Source organism: Mustelus asterias, chromosome 20 (genome assembly GCF_964213995.1).
Source record: "Mustelus asterias chromosome 20, sMusAst1.hap1.1, whole genome shotgun sequence".
NCBI classification, from domain to species: Eukaryota; Metazoa; Chordata; class Chondrichthyes; order Carcharhiniformes; family Triakidae; genus Mustelus; species Mustelus asterias.
Genome location: NC_135820.1, coordinates 4,857,957 through 4,871,982, shown reverse-complemented (window position 1 = coordinate 4,871,982; position 14,026 = coordinate 4,857,957). Strand labels below are relative to the sequence as shown.

The window sequence follows — 14,026 nt, the reverse complement described above, 5'->3', positions numbered from 1 at the left end:
ACATATGTACCCACTAATCCCTCTAACCTACGCATCTCAGGACTCTAAGGGGCAATTTTTAACCTGGCCAATCAACCTAACCCGCACATCTTTGGACTGTGGGTGGAAACCAGAGCACCCGGAGGAAACCCACGCAGACACGAGGAGAATGTGCAAACTCCACACAGACAGTGACCCAAGCCGGGAATCAAACCCAGGTCCCTGGAGCTGTGAAGCAGCAGTGCTAACCACTGAGCTACCGTGCCGCCCCAACTGTTGGTTGCTTCAAAAGGAATGTATCTGACATGTGTTTAGTATCAAAGGGCACTCTGTAACTGTGCATCAAAATGTATTTATTTAACTTCTAAAAATGTATACAAGATATATTTATTTGTATGGACTAATTAAAGGTATTACATGTAGCTTTAAAACTACAAAGTATTTAAAACACCTCATTACAATTACGAACAAACTTGCCCCCCCATTGATTTAAAATGAATTCTACATCTAAGTTGATTAAACAAAAACCCTAGCAGAGTCTGCCAATCTTATAGTCGCCCTTTCTTTTCTATCTTTCTACATTCCCTCCTCTTGTCCTTCTCAAGGACAACAATTTCAATCTATCCGAATCTTGTAAATTCTCTCCATTTCCTTGTCTACTGCATTCTCTGAGAGTTCTAGAGTTGTTATTATCATCAGAGTGGTTGCAGCTCCTGGAATAACTGCATTTCTAAGCCGTGCACAGCAACACTTTATCATGGCAAATACCAGACATAGCGTAAAGATAACAGCCAAAAATATGATTAATCCATGTACTATGGACTTACCTATTGCACCTAACCATCCCCCCGCCCAACCAAACATTCCCCAAGAATCTGGTTCCTTAAACTTCTTAACCTCCTTTGGGATATGGTCCACTAAACTACCTCTTTCCTCAGAATGGTCGGGGATGTATGTGCAGCATTCAGATCCTATTATAGCACATGAACCACCTTTTTCCACCAACAAATAATCGAGGGCCATCCTGTTCTGTAAAGTCACTGTTCTTATGGCTGTCACCTCATTGCTTAACCCTTTCATGGTTTTTGTAGTATCATTTGCCACCACTTCTGGTAATTTAGCTAATTTTATTATTTCGACTGAGGTAAATCCCACTCTGACAGAGGGTAAAAGGATGGAGAAGAATTGTGTTTCTGTAAGGGCTCGTTTAGACCGATTAAGGGGGTGATGTGTTAGGGAGGGCAATGATGGATATAAGGTATTACATATCCCAGGTAACATGACCCTTCCCAATTTAATGGCAACTAGTGATATGCTTTGTGTCCACAAACAAAGTATGTTCCATTTAAGGTTCGTAAACTGATAACATTTCCTTCAGTTATAGTGTTTGCAGATGTGAGGATCAGTGAATGGTTAAACTTACTTGTTCCTACATTCCACCCACCTGTCTGTTTACTGACCAGACAAATTGTTCATTGGGTCTCCCTAATCCTGTTGTGTTCGTAAGGAACAAGACAGGGAACTTCTGAGAAAGGTTAGAATCAAGTTGGAACCATCCCTTAAATTTATTCATATTATACCCAGCTGATTCCCAATGTTCCTTGCTATCCCTTCGTCCTTCCTTAAGAAGTACTACTGTTGTTCTGATTTTGGGCGACCTTTTCTGATTCTGATTCATTGAAAGGAATTGGTCTTAAAGGAATACCTCCCTTCGAGCATGTCAGTACATGTGTACACATCCAACAGATGGAAGCGTTGATATTCTTGGCAGAGGTGTATGACATGTGCCTGAAGGTATTTATGTGCAATTCAGGTCTTATAAATGTCACAAGAAAATAGAGTCTTAATGTCCACTTTCCTCCATTGGTGAGGCTGACCATTCCTTTCCCTCGGGACCTGGAGCCCTCTTGCAATGAGATGCACGGATCCATGTTGGTCTTTCCTTCACCTTGATCGCAGTGTTGGTGGTCAACAAGACTTGAGAGGGGCCCTCAAATCTTGGGTGAAGACTATTCTCTCTTGTAAACACCTTCACATAAATGAAGTCGTCCGGTTCTAAGCTGTGGCACCTCCCTTCTGCGGGATCAATCTGAGCTTCCCTTGCCTGGGAATGGAAACTAGAAATACATTTTGTTAATGCAGTACAATAGTTTAGCATATTTTCTTCCATTCTGTGGATATCCATCTGCTTAACAGTAAGTGGTGCAGAAAAAGGCAAATGTTGGGGGAGCCCCACAACAGTTTTGTGTCGTGATAGCCCAGTTGTTCTGTTCATTACTGACCGCATTACCATTAGTGCTCGGGGTAACAGTTCAACACATTTTAGTCTGGTTTCAGCACAAAGTTTTGCCAGTTTGTTCTTCAGCATTCCATTATAATCTCTCTACCAGTCCAGCTGACTGTGGGTGATAACTGCAATGCTCGGCAAGTTAAGCACAAACCCTGGAAGAGTCTGGCAATCTTATAGTATGATGTGGAGATGCCGTCACGGGCATTTGGCCTCTGATATTCGGGTAAGCGTTCCCCAAGGCGGCCTTCGCGACACACGACAGCGCAGAGTCGCTGAGCAGAAACTGATAGCCAAGTTCCGCACACACGAGGACGGCCTCAACCGGGATATTGGGTTCATGTCACACTATTTGTAACTCCCACAGTTGCGTGGACCTGCAGAGTTTCACTGGCAGTCTTGTCTGGAGACAATACACATCTTTTTAGCCTGTCTTGATGCTCTCTCCACTCACATTGTTTTGTTTCTTAAAGACTTGATTAGTTGTAAGTATTCGCATTCCAACCATTATTCATGTAAATTGAGTCTGTGTCTTTATAAGCTCTGTTTGTGAACAGAATTCCCACTCACCTGAAGAAGGGGCTTGGAGCTCCGAAAGCTTGTGTGGCTTTTGCTACCAAATAAACCTGTTGGACTTTAACCTGGTGTTGTTAAACTTCTTACTAATCTTATAGTAGCCCTTTCCTTTCTATCTTTCTACAGTGAGTGTGTGTGCGAGTGTGTGCGAGTGCGTGTGAGTGCGTGAGTGTGCGAGTGTGTGTGTGCGCGTCTGTGTGTGTGTGAGTATGTGTGAGTGCGAGTGTGCAAGTGAGTGTGAGTGTGTGTGAATGTGAGTGCATGTGTGAGTGTGTGTGTGTGAGAGTGAGTTTCCATGACTATATTAATTTACAAATCTAACTGTTAAGCTTCTGAATTTGTGGTCAATCTCTAACTGCCTCTGAATATTTTGCCTGAGGGTGTTAGAGGGTGTTTTAGTCTAAGCCTGCTGATTGAAACGAGGAAGAGTGAGGCAGTTACATATTCATTCCCTCGACGAACGATTCCCCCGATTCACAGAGTCACAGTGGTTCAGTGCAGTTTCTGACACAAACGGTCACTGCAATCCAGAGACACAAATCCATAAACCAAACTGACACATCTGCTTGTTGCTAAAGAGGCAGTGCTGCACTGTCAGAGGGTCTGTCCTGAGGGAGTGATGCACTGTCAGAGGGTCAGTACTGAGGGAGTGCTGCACTGTCAGAGGGTCTGTCCTGAGGGAGTGATGCACTGTCAGAGGGTCAGTACTGAGGGAGTGCTGCACTGTCAGAGGGTCTGTCCTGAGGGAGTGATGCACTGTCAGAGGGTCAGTACTGAGGGAGTGCTGCACTGTCAGAGGGTCAGTACTGAGGGAGTGCTGCACTGTCAGAGGGTCAGTACTGAGGCAGTGCTGCACTGTCAGAGGGTCAGTGCTGAGGGAGTGCTGCACTGTCAGGGGGTCAGTACTGAGGCAGTGCTGCACTGTCAGAGGGTCAGTGCTGAGGGAGTGCTGCACTGTCAGGGGGTCAGTACTGAGGGAGTGCTGCACTGTCAGAGGGTCAGTACTGAGGGAGCGCTGCACTGTCAGAGGGTCAGTACTGAGGGAGTGCTGCACTGTCAGAGGGTCAGTGCTGAGGGAGTGCTGCACTGTCAGAGGGTCAGTACTGAGGGAGTGCTGCACTGTCAGAGGGTCAGTGCTGAGGGAGTGCTGCACTGTCAGAGGGTCAGTACTGAGGGAGTGCTGCACTGTCAGGGGGTCAGTACTGAGGGAGTGCTGCACTGTCAGAGGGTCAGTACTGAGGGAGTGCTGCACTGTCAGAGGGTCAGTACTGAGGGAATGCTGCACTGTCAGGGGGTCAGTACTGAGGCAGTGCTGCACTGTCAGAGGGTCAGTACTGAGGGGAGTGTTGCACTGTCAGAGAGTCAGTACTGAGGGAGTGCTGCACTGTCAGGGGGTCAGTACTGAGGGAGTGCTGCACTGTCAGAGGGTCAGTACTGAGGGAGTGTTGCACTGTCAGAGGGTCAGTACTGAGGCAGTGCTGCACTGTCAGAGGGTCAGTATTGAGGGGAGTGTTCCACTGTCAGAGAGTCAGTACTGAGGGAGTGCTGCACTGTCAGAGGGTCAGTACTGAGGAAGTGCTGCACTGTCAGAGGGTCAGTACTGAGGGAGTGCTGCACTGTCAGGGGGTCAGTACTGAGGGAGTGCTGCACTGTCAGAGTGTCAGTACTGAGGGAGTGCTGCACTGTCAGAGGGTCAGTACTGAGGAAGTGCTGCACTGTCAGAGTGTCAGTACTGAGGAAGTGCCGCACTGTCAGAGTGTCAGTACTGAGGGAGTGCCGCACTGTCAGAGGGTCAGTACTGAGGAAGTGCTGCACTGTCAGAGGGTCAGTACTGAGGGAGTGCCGCACTGTCAGAGGGTCAGTGCTGAGGGAGTGCTGCACTGTCAGAGGGTCAGTACTGAGGAAGTGCTGCACTGTCAGAGTGTCAGTACTGAGGAAGTGCTGCACTGTCAGAGTGTCAGTACTGAGGGAGTGCTGCACTGTCAGAGGGTCAGTACTGAGGGAGTGCTGCACTGTCAGAGGGTCAGTACTGAGGGAGTGCTGCACTGTCAGAGGGTCAGTACTGAGGGAGTGCTGCACTGTCAGAGGGTCAGTACTGAGGGAGTGCTGCACTGTCAGAGGGTCAGTACTGAGGGAGTGCTGCACTGTCAGAGGGTCAGTACTGAGGGAGTGCTGCACTGTCAGAGGGTCAGTACTGGGGGAGTGCTGCACTGTCAGAGGGTCAGTACTGAGGGAGTGCTGCACTGTCAGAGGGTCAGGACTGAGGGAGTGCTGCACTGTCAGAGGGTCAGTACTGAGGGAGTGCTGCACTGTCAGAGAGTCAGTACTGAGGGAGTGCCGCACTGTCAGAGGATCATTACTGCGGGAGTGCTGCACTGTCAGAGGGTCAGTACTGAGGGAGTGCCGCACTGTCAGGGGGTCAGTACTGAGGGAGTGCTGCACTGTCAGAGGGTCAGTACTGAGGGAGTGTTGCACTGTCAGAGGGTCAGTGCTGAGGGAGTGCTGCACTGTCAGAGGGTCAGTACTGAGGGAGTGTTGCACTGTCAGAGAGTCAGTACTGAGGGAGTGCTGCTCTGTCAGAGGGTCAGTACTGAGGAAGTGCTGCACTGTCAGAGTGTCAGTACTGAGGAAGTGCCGCACTGTCAGAGTGTCAGTACTGAGGGAGTGCCGCACTGTCAGAGGGTCAGTACTGAGGAAGTGCTGCACTGTCAGAGGGTCAGTACTGAGGGAGTGCCGCACTGTCAGAGGGTCAGTGCTGAGGGAGTGCTGCACTGTCAGAGGGTCAGTACTGAGGAAGTGCTGCACTGTCAGAGTGTCAGTACTGAGGAAGTGCTGCACTGTCAGAGTGTCAGTACTGAGGGAGTGCTGCACTGTCAGAGGGTCAGTACTGAGGGAGTGCTGCACTGTCAGAGGGTCAGTACTGAGGGAGTGCTGCACTGTCAGAGGGTCAGTACTGAGGGAGTGCTGCACTGTCAGAGGGTCAGTACTGAGGGAGTGCTGCACTGTCAGAGGGTCAGTACTGAGGGAGTGCTGCACTGTCAGAGGGTCAGTACTGAGGGAGTGCTGCACTGTCAGAGGGTCAGTACTGGGGGAGTGCTGCACTGTCAGAGGGTCAGTACTGAGGGAGTGCTGCACTGTCAGAGGGTCAGGACTGAGGGAGTGCTGCACTGTCAGAGGGTCAGTACTGAGGGAGTGCTGCACTGTCAGAGAGTCAGTACTGAGGGAGTGCCGCACTGTCAGAGGATCATTACTGCGGGAGTGCTGCACTGTCAGAGGGTCAGTACTGAGGGAGTGCCGCACTGTCAGGGGGTCAGTACTGAGGGAGTGCTGCACTGTCAGAGGGTCAGTACTGAGGGAGTGTTGCACTGTCAGAGGGTCAGTGCTGAGGGAGTGCTGCACTGTCAGAGGGTCAGTACTGAGGGAGTGTTGCACTGTCAGAGAGTCAGTACTGAGGGAGTGCTGCTCTGTCCGGGTTTCCAAATTTTTCCAAAGTGTTCCTTTCCCAATAATACCCGGTCTGCGCTTGTTGATGAACTTGACATAATCCATGTCAACGGTTTGGAAACGGCGAAAGGCTGTTCTCTTCTGTGTTGGGTGCAATATTATTCCCTGAATCAGCGGCTGGGAAGGAAGGCTGATCTGATCCTTTTGCTATTGGTGGGGTCTTGCTGTGCAGAAATAGGCTGCTCATTTTCCTACATTACAGCGGTTTAACAGAAACATTCCGCTGGCTGTTAATATTGGAGTGTGTGTAAGTTTGTGTGAAAATACAGTTGGTTTGAAGTTTACCAGGTCTCAGGCTGTTAATATTCAACCCCTGGTGCCGTGCCCCTCTCTCCTGGTCTGTCACACTGCTGGATTTGTTGTTTAACTATTATTGGAAATGTTTCAGTGCACGTGCTTTTCCGATTCTGACTTGATTGACGGAGTCTTGCTAAATTTCCAGGAAGGATGATTACATTTTTTCTCTGAAACAAACACATTGTGCAATCAGAGAGACAGAGAGAGAGTCGCTCTCCGTTTCGCTCCATCCCAGCTCTCTCTCATCCGTTGTTGCAATCACAGCAGGATACCGGTTCCTTCGGAGCTGCAGCCAATATCCCCAGCGCAGACTGCACAGGGAAAGCCTTCATCAGAGATTCCTGCAGCCTCTGGTGCCCCCGATCTCCTCCGCCAGCAATGTCCAGGCTCTACTCCCTGTCGCTGCTGCTATTCTCCTTACTGGCAGCATGGCAACCTGCTGTCGGCGGCTGTAAGTGAACCCAGTCTCTGTCTGCAACTCTCTCCCACTCTCTCCATCTCTCTCCCACTCGCTCTCTCACTCTGTCTCTTTCTCTCCGTGTCTCTCACACTCTCTGTCTCTCTCTCTGTCTCACTCTTTCTCTCTCTCAATGTGTCTCTCTCACTCACTCTGCCACTCTCAATCTCTCACTCTCCGTCTCTCACTCTCACTCCATCTCTCTCTCACTCTGTCTCTTTCTCTCCCTGTGCCTCTCACACACTCTCTCTCTCTCTTTGTCTCACCCTCTGTCTCTCTCACACACTCTGTCTCATCACTTAATCTGTCTCTCTCTCTCTCCCTGTGCCTCTCATACACTCTGTCTCTCTATTTCTTTCTCTCAATGTCTCTCTCTCACTCTGTCTCTCCCCCTCCGCCTCCATCCCTCCCCCTCCATCTCTCCCCCTCCGCCTCCATCTCTCCCCCTCCGCCTCCATCTCTCCCCCTACGTCTTTCCCCCTCCGCCTCCGACCCTCCATCTCCGACCCTCCCCCTCCATCTCCGACCCTCCTCCTCCGCCTCCATCCCTCCCCCTCTGCCTCTGTCCCTCCCCTCCGTCCCTCCCCTTCCATCTCTCCCCCTCCGCCTCCGTCTCTCCCCCTCCGCCTCCGTCCTTCTTCCTCCCCCTCCACCACCATCCCTCCTCCTCAGCCTCCGTCCCTCCCTCTCCGCCCCACCCCCTCCATCTCTCCCCCTCCGCCTCCATCTCTCCCCCTACGTCTTTCCCCCTCCGCCTCCGACCCTCCATCTCCGCCCCACCCCCTCCATCTCCGACCCTCCGCCTCCGTCCCTCTTCCTCCGTCTCTGTCCCTCCGCCTCCGTCTCCGTCTCTCCCCCTCCCCCTCCGACTCTCCCCCTCCACCTCCGTCCCTCTTCCTCTGCCTCCGTCTCTCCCCCTCCGCCTCCGTCCCTCTGCCTCCGCCTCCGCCCCTCCCCCTCCGCCCCTCCCCCTCCGCCCCTCCCCCTCTGCCCCTCCCCCTCTGCCCCTCCACCTCCATCCCTCCCCCTCCGCCTCCATCCCTCCCCTTCCCCTCCACCTCCATCCCTCCCGCCCCCTCCACCCCTCCCCCTCCGCCTCCGTCTCTCCCCCTCTGCCTCTGTCCCTCCCCCTCCGTCCCTCCCCTTCCATCTCTCCCCCTCCGTCCCTCCCCTTCCATCTCTCCCCCTCCGCCTCCATTCCTCCTCCTCCGCCTCCATCCCTCCCCCTCCACCCCACCCCCTCCGCCTCCACCCCACCCCCTCCGCCTCCATCCCTCCCCCTCCGCCTCCATCCCTCCCCCTCCACCCCACCCCCTCCGCCTCCATCCCTCCCCCTCCGCCTCCATCCCTCCCCCTCCACCCCACCCCCTCCGCCTCCATCCCTCCCCTCCGCCTCCATCCCTCGCCCTCCGCCTCCATCCCTCCCCCTCCACCCCACCCCCTCCGCCTCCATCCCTCCCCCTCCGCCTCCATCCCTCCCCCTCCATCCCTCCCCCTCCGCCTCCGTCCCTCCCCCTCCTCCTCCGTCCCTCCCCCTCCTCCTCCGTCCCTCCCCCTCCTCCTCCGTCCCTCCCCCTCCTCCTCCGTCCCTCCCCCTCCTCCTCCGTCTCTCCCCCTCCTCCTCCGTCCCCCCCTCTCCGCCTCCATCTCTCCCCCTCCGCCTCCGTCCCTCCCCCTCCTCCTCCGTCTCTCCACCTCCTCCTCTGTCCCTCCCTCTCCGCCTCCGTCTCTCCCCCTCCGCCTGCGTCTCCCCGTCTCCGCCTCCGTCTCCCCCCTCTGCCTCCGTCTCCCCCCTCCACCTCCGTCTCCCCCTCCGTATCCGTCTCTCCCCCTCCGCCTCCGTCTCCCCCTCCGCCTCCGTCTCTCCCCCTCCCCCTCACCCCCTCCGCCTCTCCGTCTCTCCCCCCTCCGCCACTCCGTCTCTCTCCTCCGCCTCTCTGTCTCCCCCCTCCGCCTCTCCGTCTCTCCCCCTCCGCCTCTCCGTCTCCCCCTCCACCTCTCTGCCTCTCCCCCCCGCCTCTCCGTCTCTCCCCCCCCGCCTCTCCATCTCTCCCCCCCCCCGCCTCTCCGTCTCTCCCCCCGCCTCTCCGTCTCTCCCCCCGCCTCTCCGTCTCTCCCCCCGCCTCTCCGTCTCTCCCCCGCCTCTCTGTCTCTCCCCCCGCCTCTCCGTCTCTCCCCCCGCCTCTCCGTCTCTCCCCCCGCCTCTCCGTCTCTCCCCCCGCCTCTCCGTCTCTCCCCCCGCCTCTCCGTCTCTCCCCCCGCCTCTCCGTCTCTCCCCCCGCCTCTCCGTCTCTCCCCCCGCCTCTCCGTCTCTCCCCCCGCCTCTCCATCTCTCCCCCCCCCCCGCCTCTCCGTCTCTCCGCCCCCCCCGCCTCTCCATCTCTCCCCCCCCCCCGCCTCTCCGTCTCTCCCCCGCCTCTCCGTCTCTCCCCCCCGCCTGTCACCCCCCGCCTCTCCGTCTCTCCCCCCCGTCTCTCCCCCCCGCCTCTCCGTCTCTCCCCCCCGTCTCTCCCCCCCCGCCTCTCCGTCTCTCCCCCCCGCCTCTCCCCCTCGCCTCTCCGTCTCTCCCCCCCGCCTCTCCCCCCCGCCTCTCCATCTCTTCCCCCCCCCCGCCTCTCCGTCTCTCCCCCCCCCGCCTCTCCATCTCTTCCCCCCCGCCTGTCACCCCCCGCCTCTCCGTCTCTCCCCCCCGCCTGTCACCCCCCGCCTCTCCGTCTCTCCCCCCCGTCTCTCCCCCCCCGCTTCTCCGTCTCTCCCCCCGCCTCTCCGTCTCTCCCCCCCGCCTCTCCCCCCCCGCCTCTCCATCTCTTCCCCCCCCCCGCCTCTCCATCTCTTCCCCCCCCGCCTCTCCATCTCTTCCCCCCCCCCGCCTCTCCGTCTCTCCCCCCGCCTCTCCATCTCTTCCCCCCCCCCGCCTCTCCATCTCTTCCCCCCCCCGCCTCTCCGTCTCTCCCCCCGCCTCTCCATCTCTTCCCCCCCCCCGCCTCTCCGTCTCTCCCCCCGCCTCTCCATCTCTTCCCCCCCGCCTCTCCGTCTCTCCCCCCCCCCCGCCTCTCCGTCTCTCCCCCCGCCTCTCCATCTCTTCCCCCCCGCCTCTCCGTCTCTCCCCCCCCCCGCCTCTCCGTCTCTCCCCCCCCCGCCTCTCCGTCTCTCCCCCCCCCCGCCTCTCCGTCTCTCCCCCCGCCTCTCCATCTCTTCCCCCCCCCGCCTCTCCGTCTCTCCCCCCCCGCCTCTCCGTCTCTCCCCCCTCCGCCTCTCCGTCTCTCCCCCTCCGCCTCTCCGTCTCCCCCCTCCGCCTCTCCGTCTCTCCCCTCCGCCTCTCCGTCTCCCCCCTCCGCCACTCCGTCTCTCTCCTCCGCCTCTCCGTCTCTCTCCTCCGCCTCTCTGTCTCCCCCCTCCGCCTCTCCGTCTCTCCCCCTCCGCCTCTCCGTCTCCCCCCTCCGCCACTCCGTCTCTCTCCTCCGCCTCTCCGTCTCCCCCCTCCGCCTCTCTGCCTCTCCCCCCCCGCCTCTCCGTCTCTCCCCGCACCCGCCTCTCTGTCTTCTCTGCCTCTCCGTCTCCCCCCTTCCCCTCTCCATCTCTTCCCCCACCGCCTCTCCGTCTCTCCCCCCCCCGTCCGCCTCTCCGTCTCTCCCCCCCGCCTCTCCGTCTCTCCCCCCGCCTCTCCATCTCTTCCCCCCCCCGCCTCTCCGTCTCTCCCCCCCCGCCTCTCCGTCTCTCCCCCCTCCGCCTCTCCGTCTCTCCCCCTCCGCCTCTCCGTCTCCCCCTCCGCCTCTCCGTCTCTCCCCCTCCGCCTCTCCGTCTCCCCCCTCCGCCACTCCGTCTCTCTCCTCCGCCTCTCCGTCTCTCTCCTCCGCCTCTCTGTCTCCCCCCTCCGCCTCTCCGTCTCTCCCCCTCCGCCTCTCCGTCTCCCCCCTCCGCCACTCCGTCTCTCTCCTCCGCCTCTCCGTCTCCCCCCTCCGCCTCTCTGCCTCTCCCCCCCCGCCTCTCCGTCTCTCCCCGCACCCGCCTCTCTGTCTTCTCTGCCTCTCCGTCTCCCCCCTTCCCCTCTCCATCTCTTCCCCCACCGCCTCTCCGTCTCTCCCCCCCCGCCTCTCCGTCTCTCCCCCCCCCCCGCCTCTCCGTCTCTCCCCCCCGCCTCTCCGTCTCTCCCCCCCCCCCGCCTCTCCGTCTCCCCCCCCCCGCCTCTCCGTCTCTCCCCCCCCCCGCCTCTCCGTCTCTCCCCCCCGCCTCTCCATCTCTCCCCCCCCCGCCTCTCCATCTCTCCCCCCCGCCTCTCCGTCTCTCCCCCCCGCCTCTCCGTCTCTCCCCCCCCCCGCCTCTCCGTCTCTCCCCCCCCCCCGCCTCTCCGTCTCTCCCCCCCGCCTCTCCGTCTCTCCCCCCCCCCCGCCTCTCCGTCTCTCCCCCCCGCCTCTCCGTCTCTCCCCCCGCCTCTCCGTCTCTCCCCCCGCCTCTCCGTCTCTCCCCCCGCCTGTCACCCCCCGCCTCTCCGTCTCTCCCCCCCCGCCTCTCCGTCCCTCCCCCCGCCTCTCCGTCTCTCCCCCGCCTCTCCGTCTCTCCCCCCGCCTCTCCGTCTCTCCCCCCCGCCTCTCCATCTCTCCCCCCCGCCTCTCCGTCTCTCCCCCCCCGCCTCTCCCCCCCGCCTCTCCCCCCCCGCCTCTCTGTCTCTCCCCCCCGCCTCTCCGTCTCTCCCCCCCGCCTCTCCGTCTCTCCCCCCCGCCTCTCCCCCCGCCTCTCTGTCTCTCCCCCCCGCCTCTCCCCCCCCGCCTCTCCGTCTCTCCCCCCCGCCTCTCCCCCCCCGCCTCTCCGTCTCTCCCCCCCGCCTCTCCCCCCCCGCCTCTCCGTCTCTCCCCCCCGCCTCTCCCCCCCCGCCTCTCCGTCTCTCCCCTCCCCCTCTCCATCTCTTCCCCCCCCCCGCCTCTCCGTCTCTCCCCCCCCCCGCCTCTCCGTCTCTCCCCCCCGCCTCTCCGTCTCTCCCCCCCCCGCCTCTCTGTCTCTCCCCCCCCGCCTCTCCGTCTCTCCCCCCCCGCCTCTCCGTCTCTCCCCCCCCGCCTCTCCGTCTCTCCCCCCCCCCCGCCTCTCCGTCTCTCCCCCCCGCCTCTCCATCTCTCCCCCCCCGCCTCTCCGTCTCTCCCCCCCGCCTCTCCGTCTCTCCCCCTCTGCCTCTCCGTCTCTCCCCCCCCCCCGCCTCTCCGTCTCTCCCCCCGCCTCTCCGTCTCTCCCCCCGCCTGTCACCCCCCGCCTCTCCGTCTCTCCCCCCGCCTCTCCGTCTCTCCCCCCCGCCTCTCCCCCCCCGCCTCTCCGTCTCTCCCCCCGCCTCTCCGTCTCTCCCCCCCGCCTCTCCCCCCCCGCCTCTCCGTCTCTCCCCCCGCCTCTCCGTCTCTCCCCCCCGCCTCTCCGTCTCTCCCCCCCGCCTCTCCGTCTCTCCCCCCGCCTCTCCGTCTCTCCCCCCCGCCTCTCCGTCTCTCCCCCCCGCCTCTCCGTCTCTCCCCCCCGCCTCTCCCCCCCCGCCTCTCCGTCTCTCCCCCCGCCTCTCCGTCTCTCCCCCCGCCTCTCCGTCTCTCCCCCCGCCTCTCCGTCTCTCCCCCCCGCCTCTCCCCCCCCGCCTCTCCGTCTCTCCCCCCGCCTCTCCGTCTCTCCCCCCGCCTCTCCGTCTCTCCCCCCCGCCTCTCCATCTCTCCCCCCGCCTCTCCGTCTCTCCCCCCGCCTATCCCCCCCCGCCTCTCCGTCTCTCCCCCCCGCCTCTCCGTCTCTCCCCCCCGCCTCTCCGTCTCTCCCCCGCCTCTCCGTCTCTCCCCCCGCCTCTCCGTCTCTCCCCCCCGCCTCTCCATCTCTCCCCCCCGCCTCTCCGTCTCTCCCCCCCGCCTATCCCCCCCCGCCTCTCTGTCTCTCCCCCCCGCCTCTCCGTCTCTCCCCCCCCGCCTCTCCGTCTCTCCCCCCCGCCTCTCCCCCCCCGCCTCTCTGTCTCTCCCCCCCCGCCTCTCCGTCTCTCCCCCCCGCCTCTCCGTCTCTCCCCCCCCGCCTCTCTGTCTCTCCCCCCCGCCTCTCCGCCTCTCCCCCCCCGCCTCTCCGTCTCTCCCCCCCGCCTCTCCGCCTCTCCCCCCCGCCTCTCCGCCTCTCCCCCCCGCCTCTCCGTCTCTCCCCCCCGCCTCTCCGTCTCTCCCCCGCCTCTCCGTCTCTCCCCCCCGCCTCTCCGTCTCTCCCCCCCGCCTCTCCGTCTCTCCCCCATCCGCCTCTCCCCCCCGCCTCTCCGTCTCTCCCCCCGCCTCTCCCCCCCCGCCTCTCCGTCTCTCCCCCCCCCCGCCTCTCCATCACTCCCCACCCCGCCTCTCCGTCTCTCTCCCCCCGTCTCTCCCCCTCCGTCTCTTCCCCCCCGCCTCTACCCCCCCCGCCTCTCCCCCCCGCCTCTCCCCCCCGCCTCTCCCCCCCGCCTCTCCCCCCCCGCCTCTCCCCCCCGCCTCTCCCCCCCGCCTCTCCCCCCCCGCCTCTCCCCCCCCGCCTCTCCCCCCCGCCTCTCCCCCCCCGCCTCTCCCCCCCCGCCTCTCCCCCCCGCCTCTCCCCCCCCGCCTCTCCCCCCCGCCTCCCCCTCGCCTCTCTACCCCCCCCACCTCTCCCCCCCCGCCTCACCGTCTCTCTTCCACCACCCCCCCGCCTTTCCGTCTTTCCCCCTCCTCCTCCGTCTCCCCCCTCTGCTTCGCTGTTTCTCTTTCTCTGTCTCTCCCTGTCTCTATCAGACTCTCTGGGGGCGATCTTAACAAAAAAATTCAGAGTGCAGGATGAGCGTGAAAAAGGGAGAGTTTCAGCTCATTTTTTATGAGGTGAAAGAAAAAAATCAAATCCTATCACATTTAGAAATGTTCATTGGCCTCGGGCGGGATTTTTCGGATTCAGGGAGAGTGCGGCTGGAAAATCCCGGTCGAGAGAGT

The 14,026-nt window shown here is 60.8% G+C and overlaps 1 protein-coding gene across 1 annotated transcript in view; it reads left to right on the top strand.

Annotated features, from left to right (window-relative positions):
* Positions 1–6,824: 6,824 nt before the first annotated feature.
* Positions 6,825–14,026, top strand: part of LOC144508382 (transcobalamin-1-like) — a 58,396-nt gene continuing 51,194 nt past the window's right edge. The window contains exon 1 of the mRNA XM_078236250.1: positions 6,825–7,094. Within this exon, the coding sequence (XP_078092376.1) occupies positions 7,022–7,094 (73 nt within the window). The 5' untranslated portion in view covers positions 6,825–7,021. The remainder of the gene's footprint in view (positions 7,095–14,026) is intronic.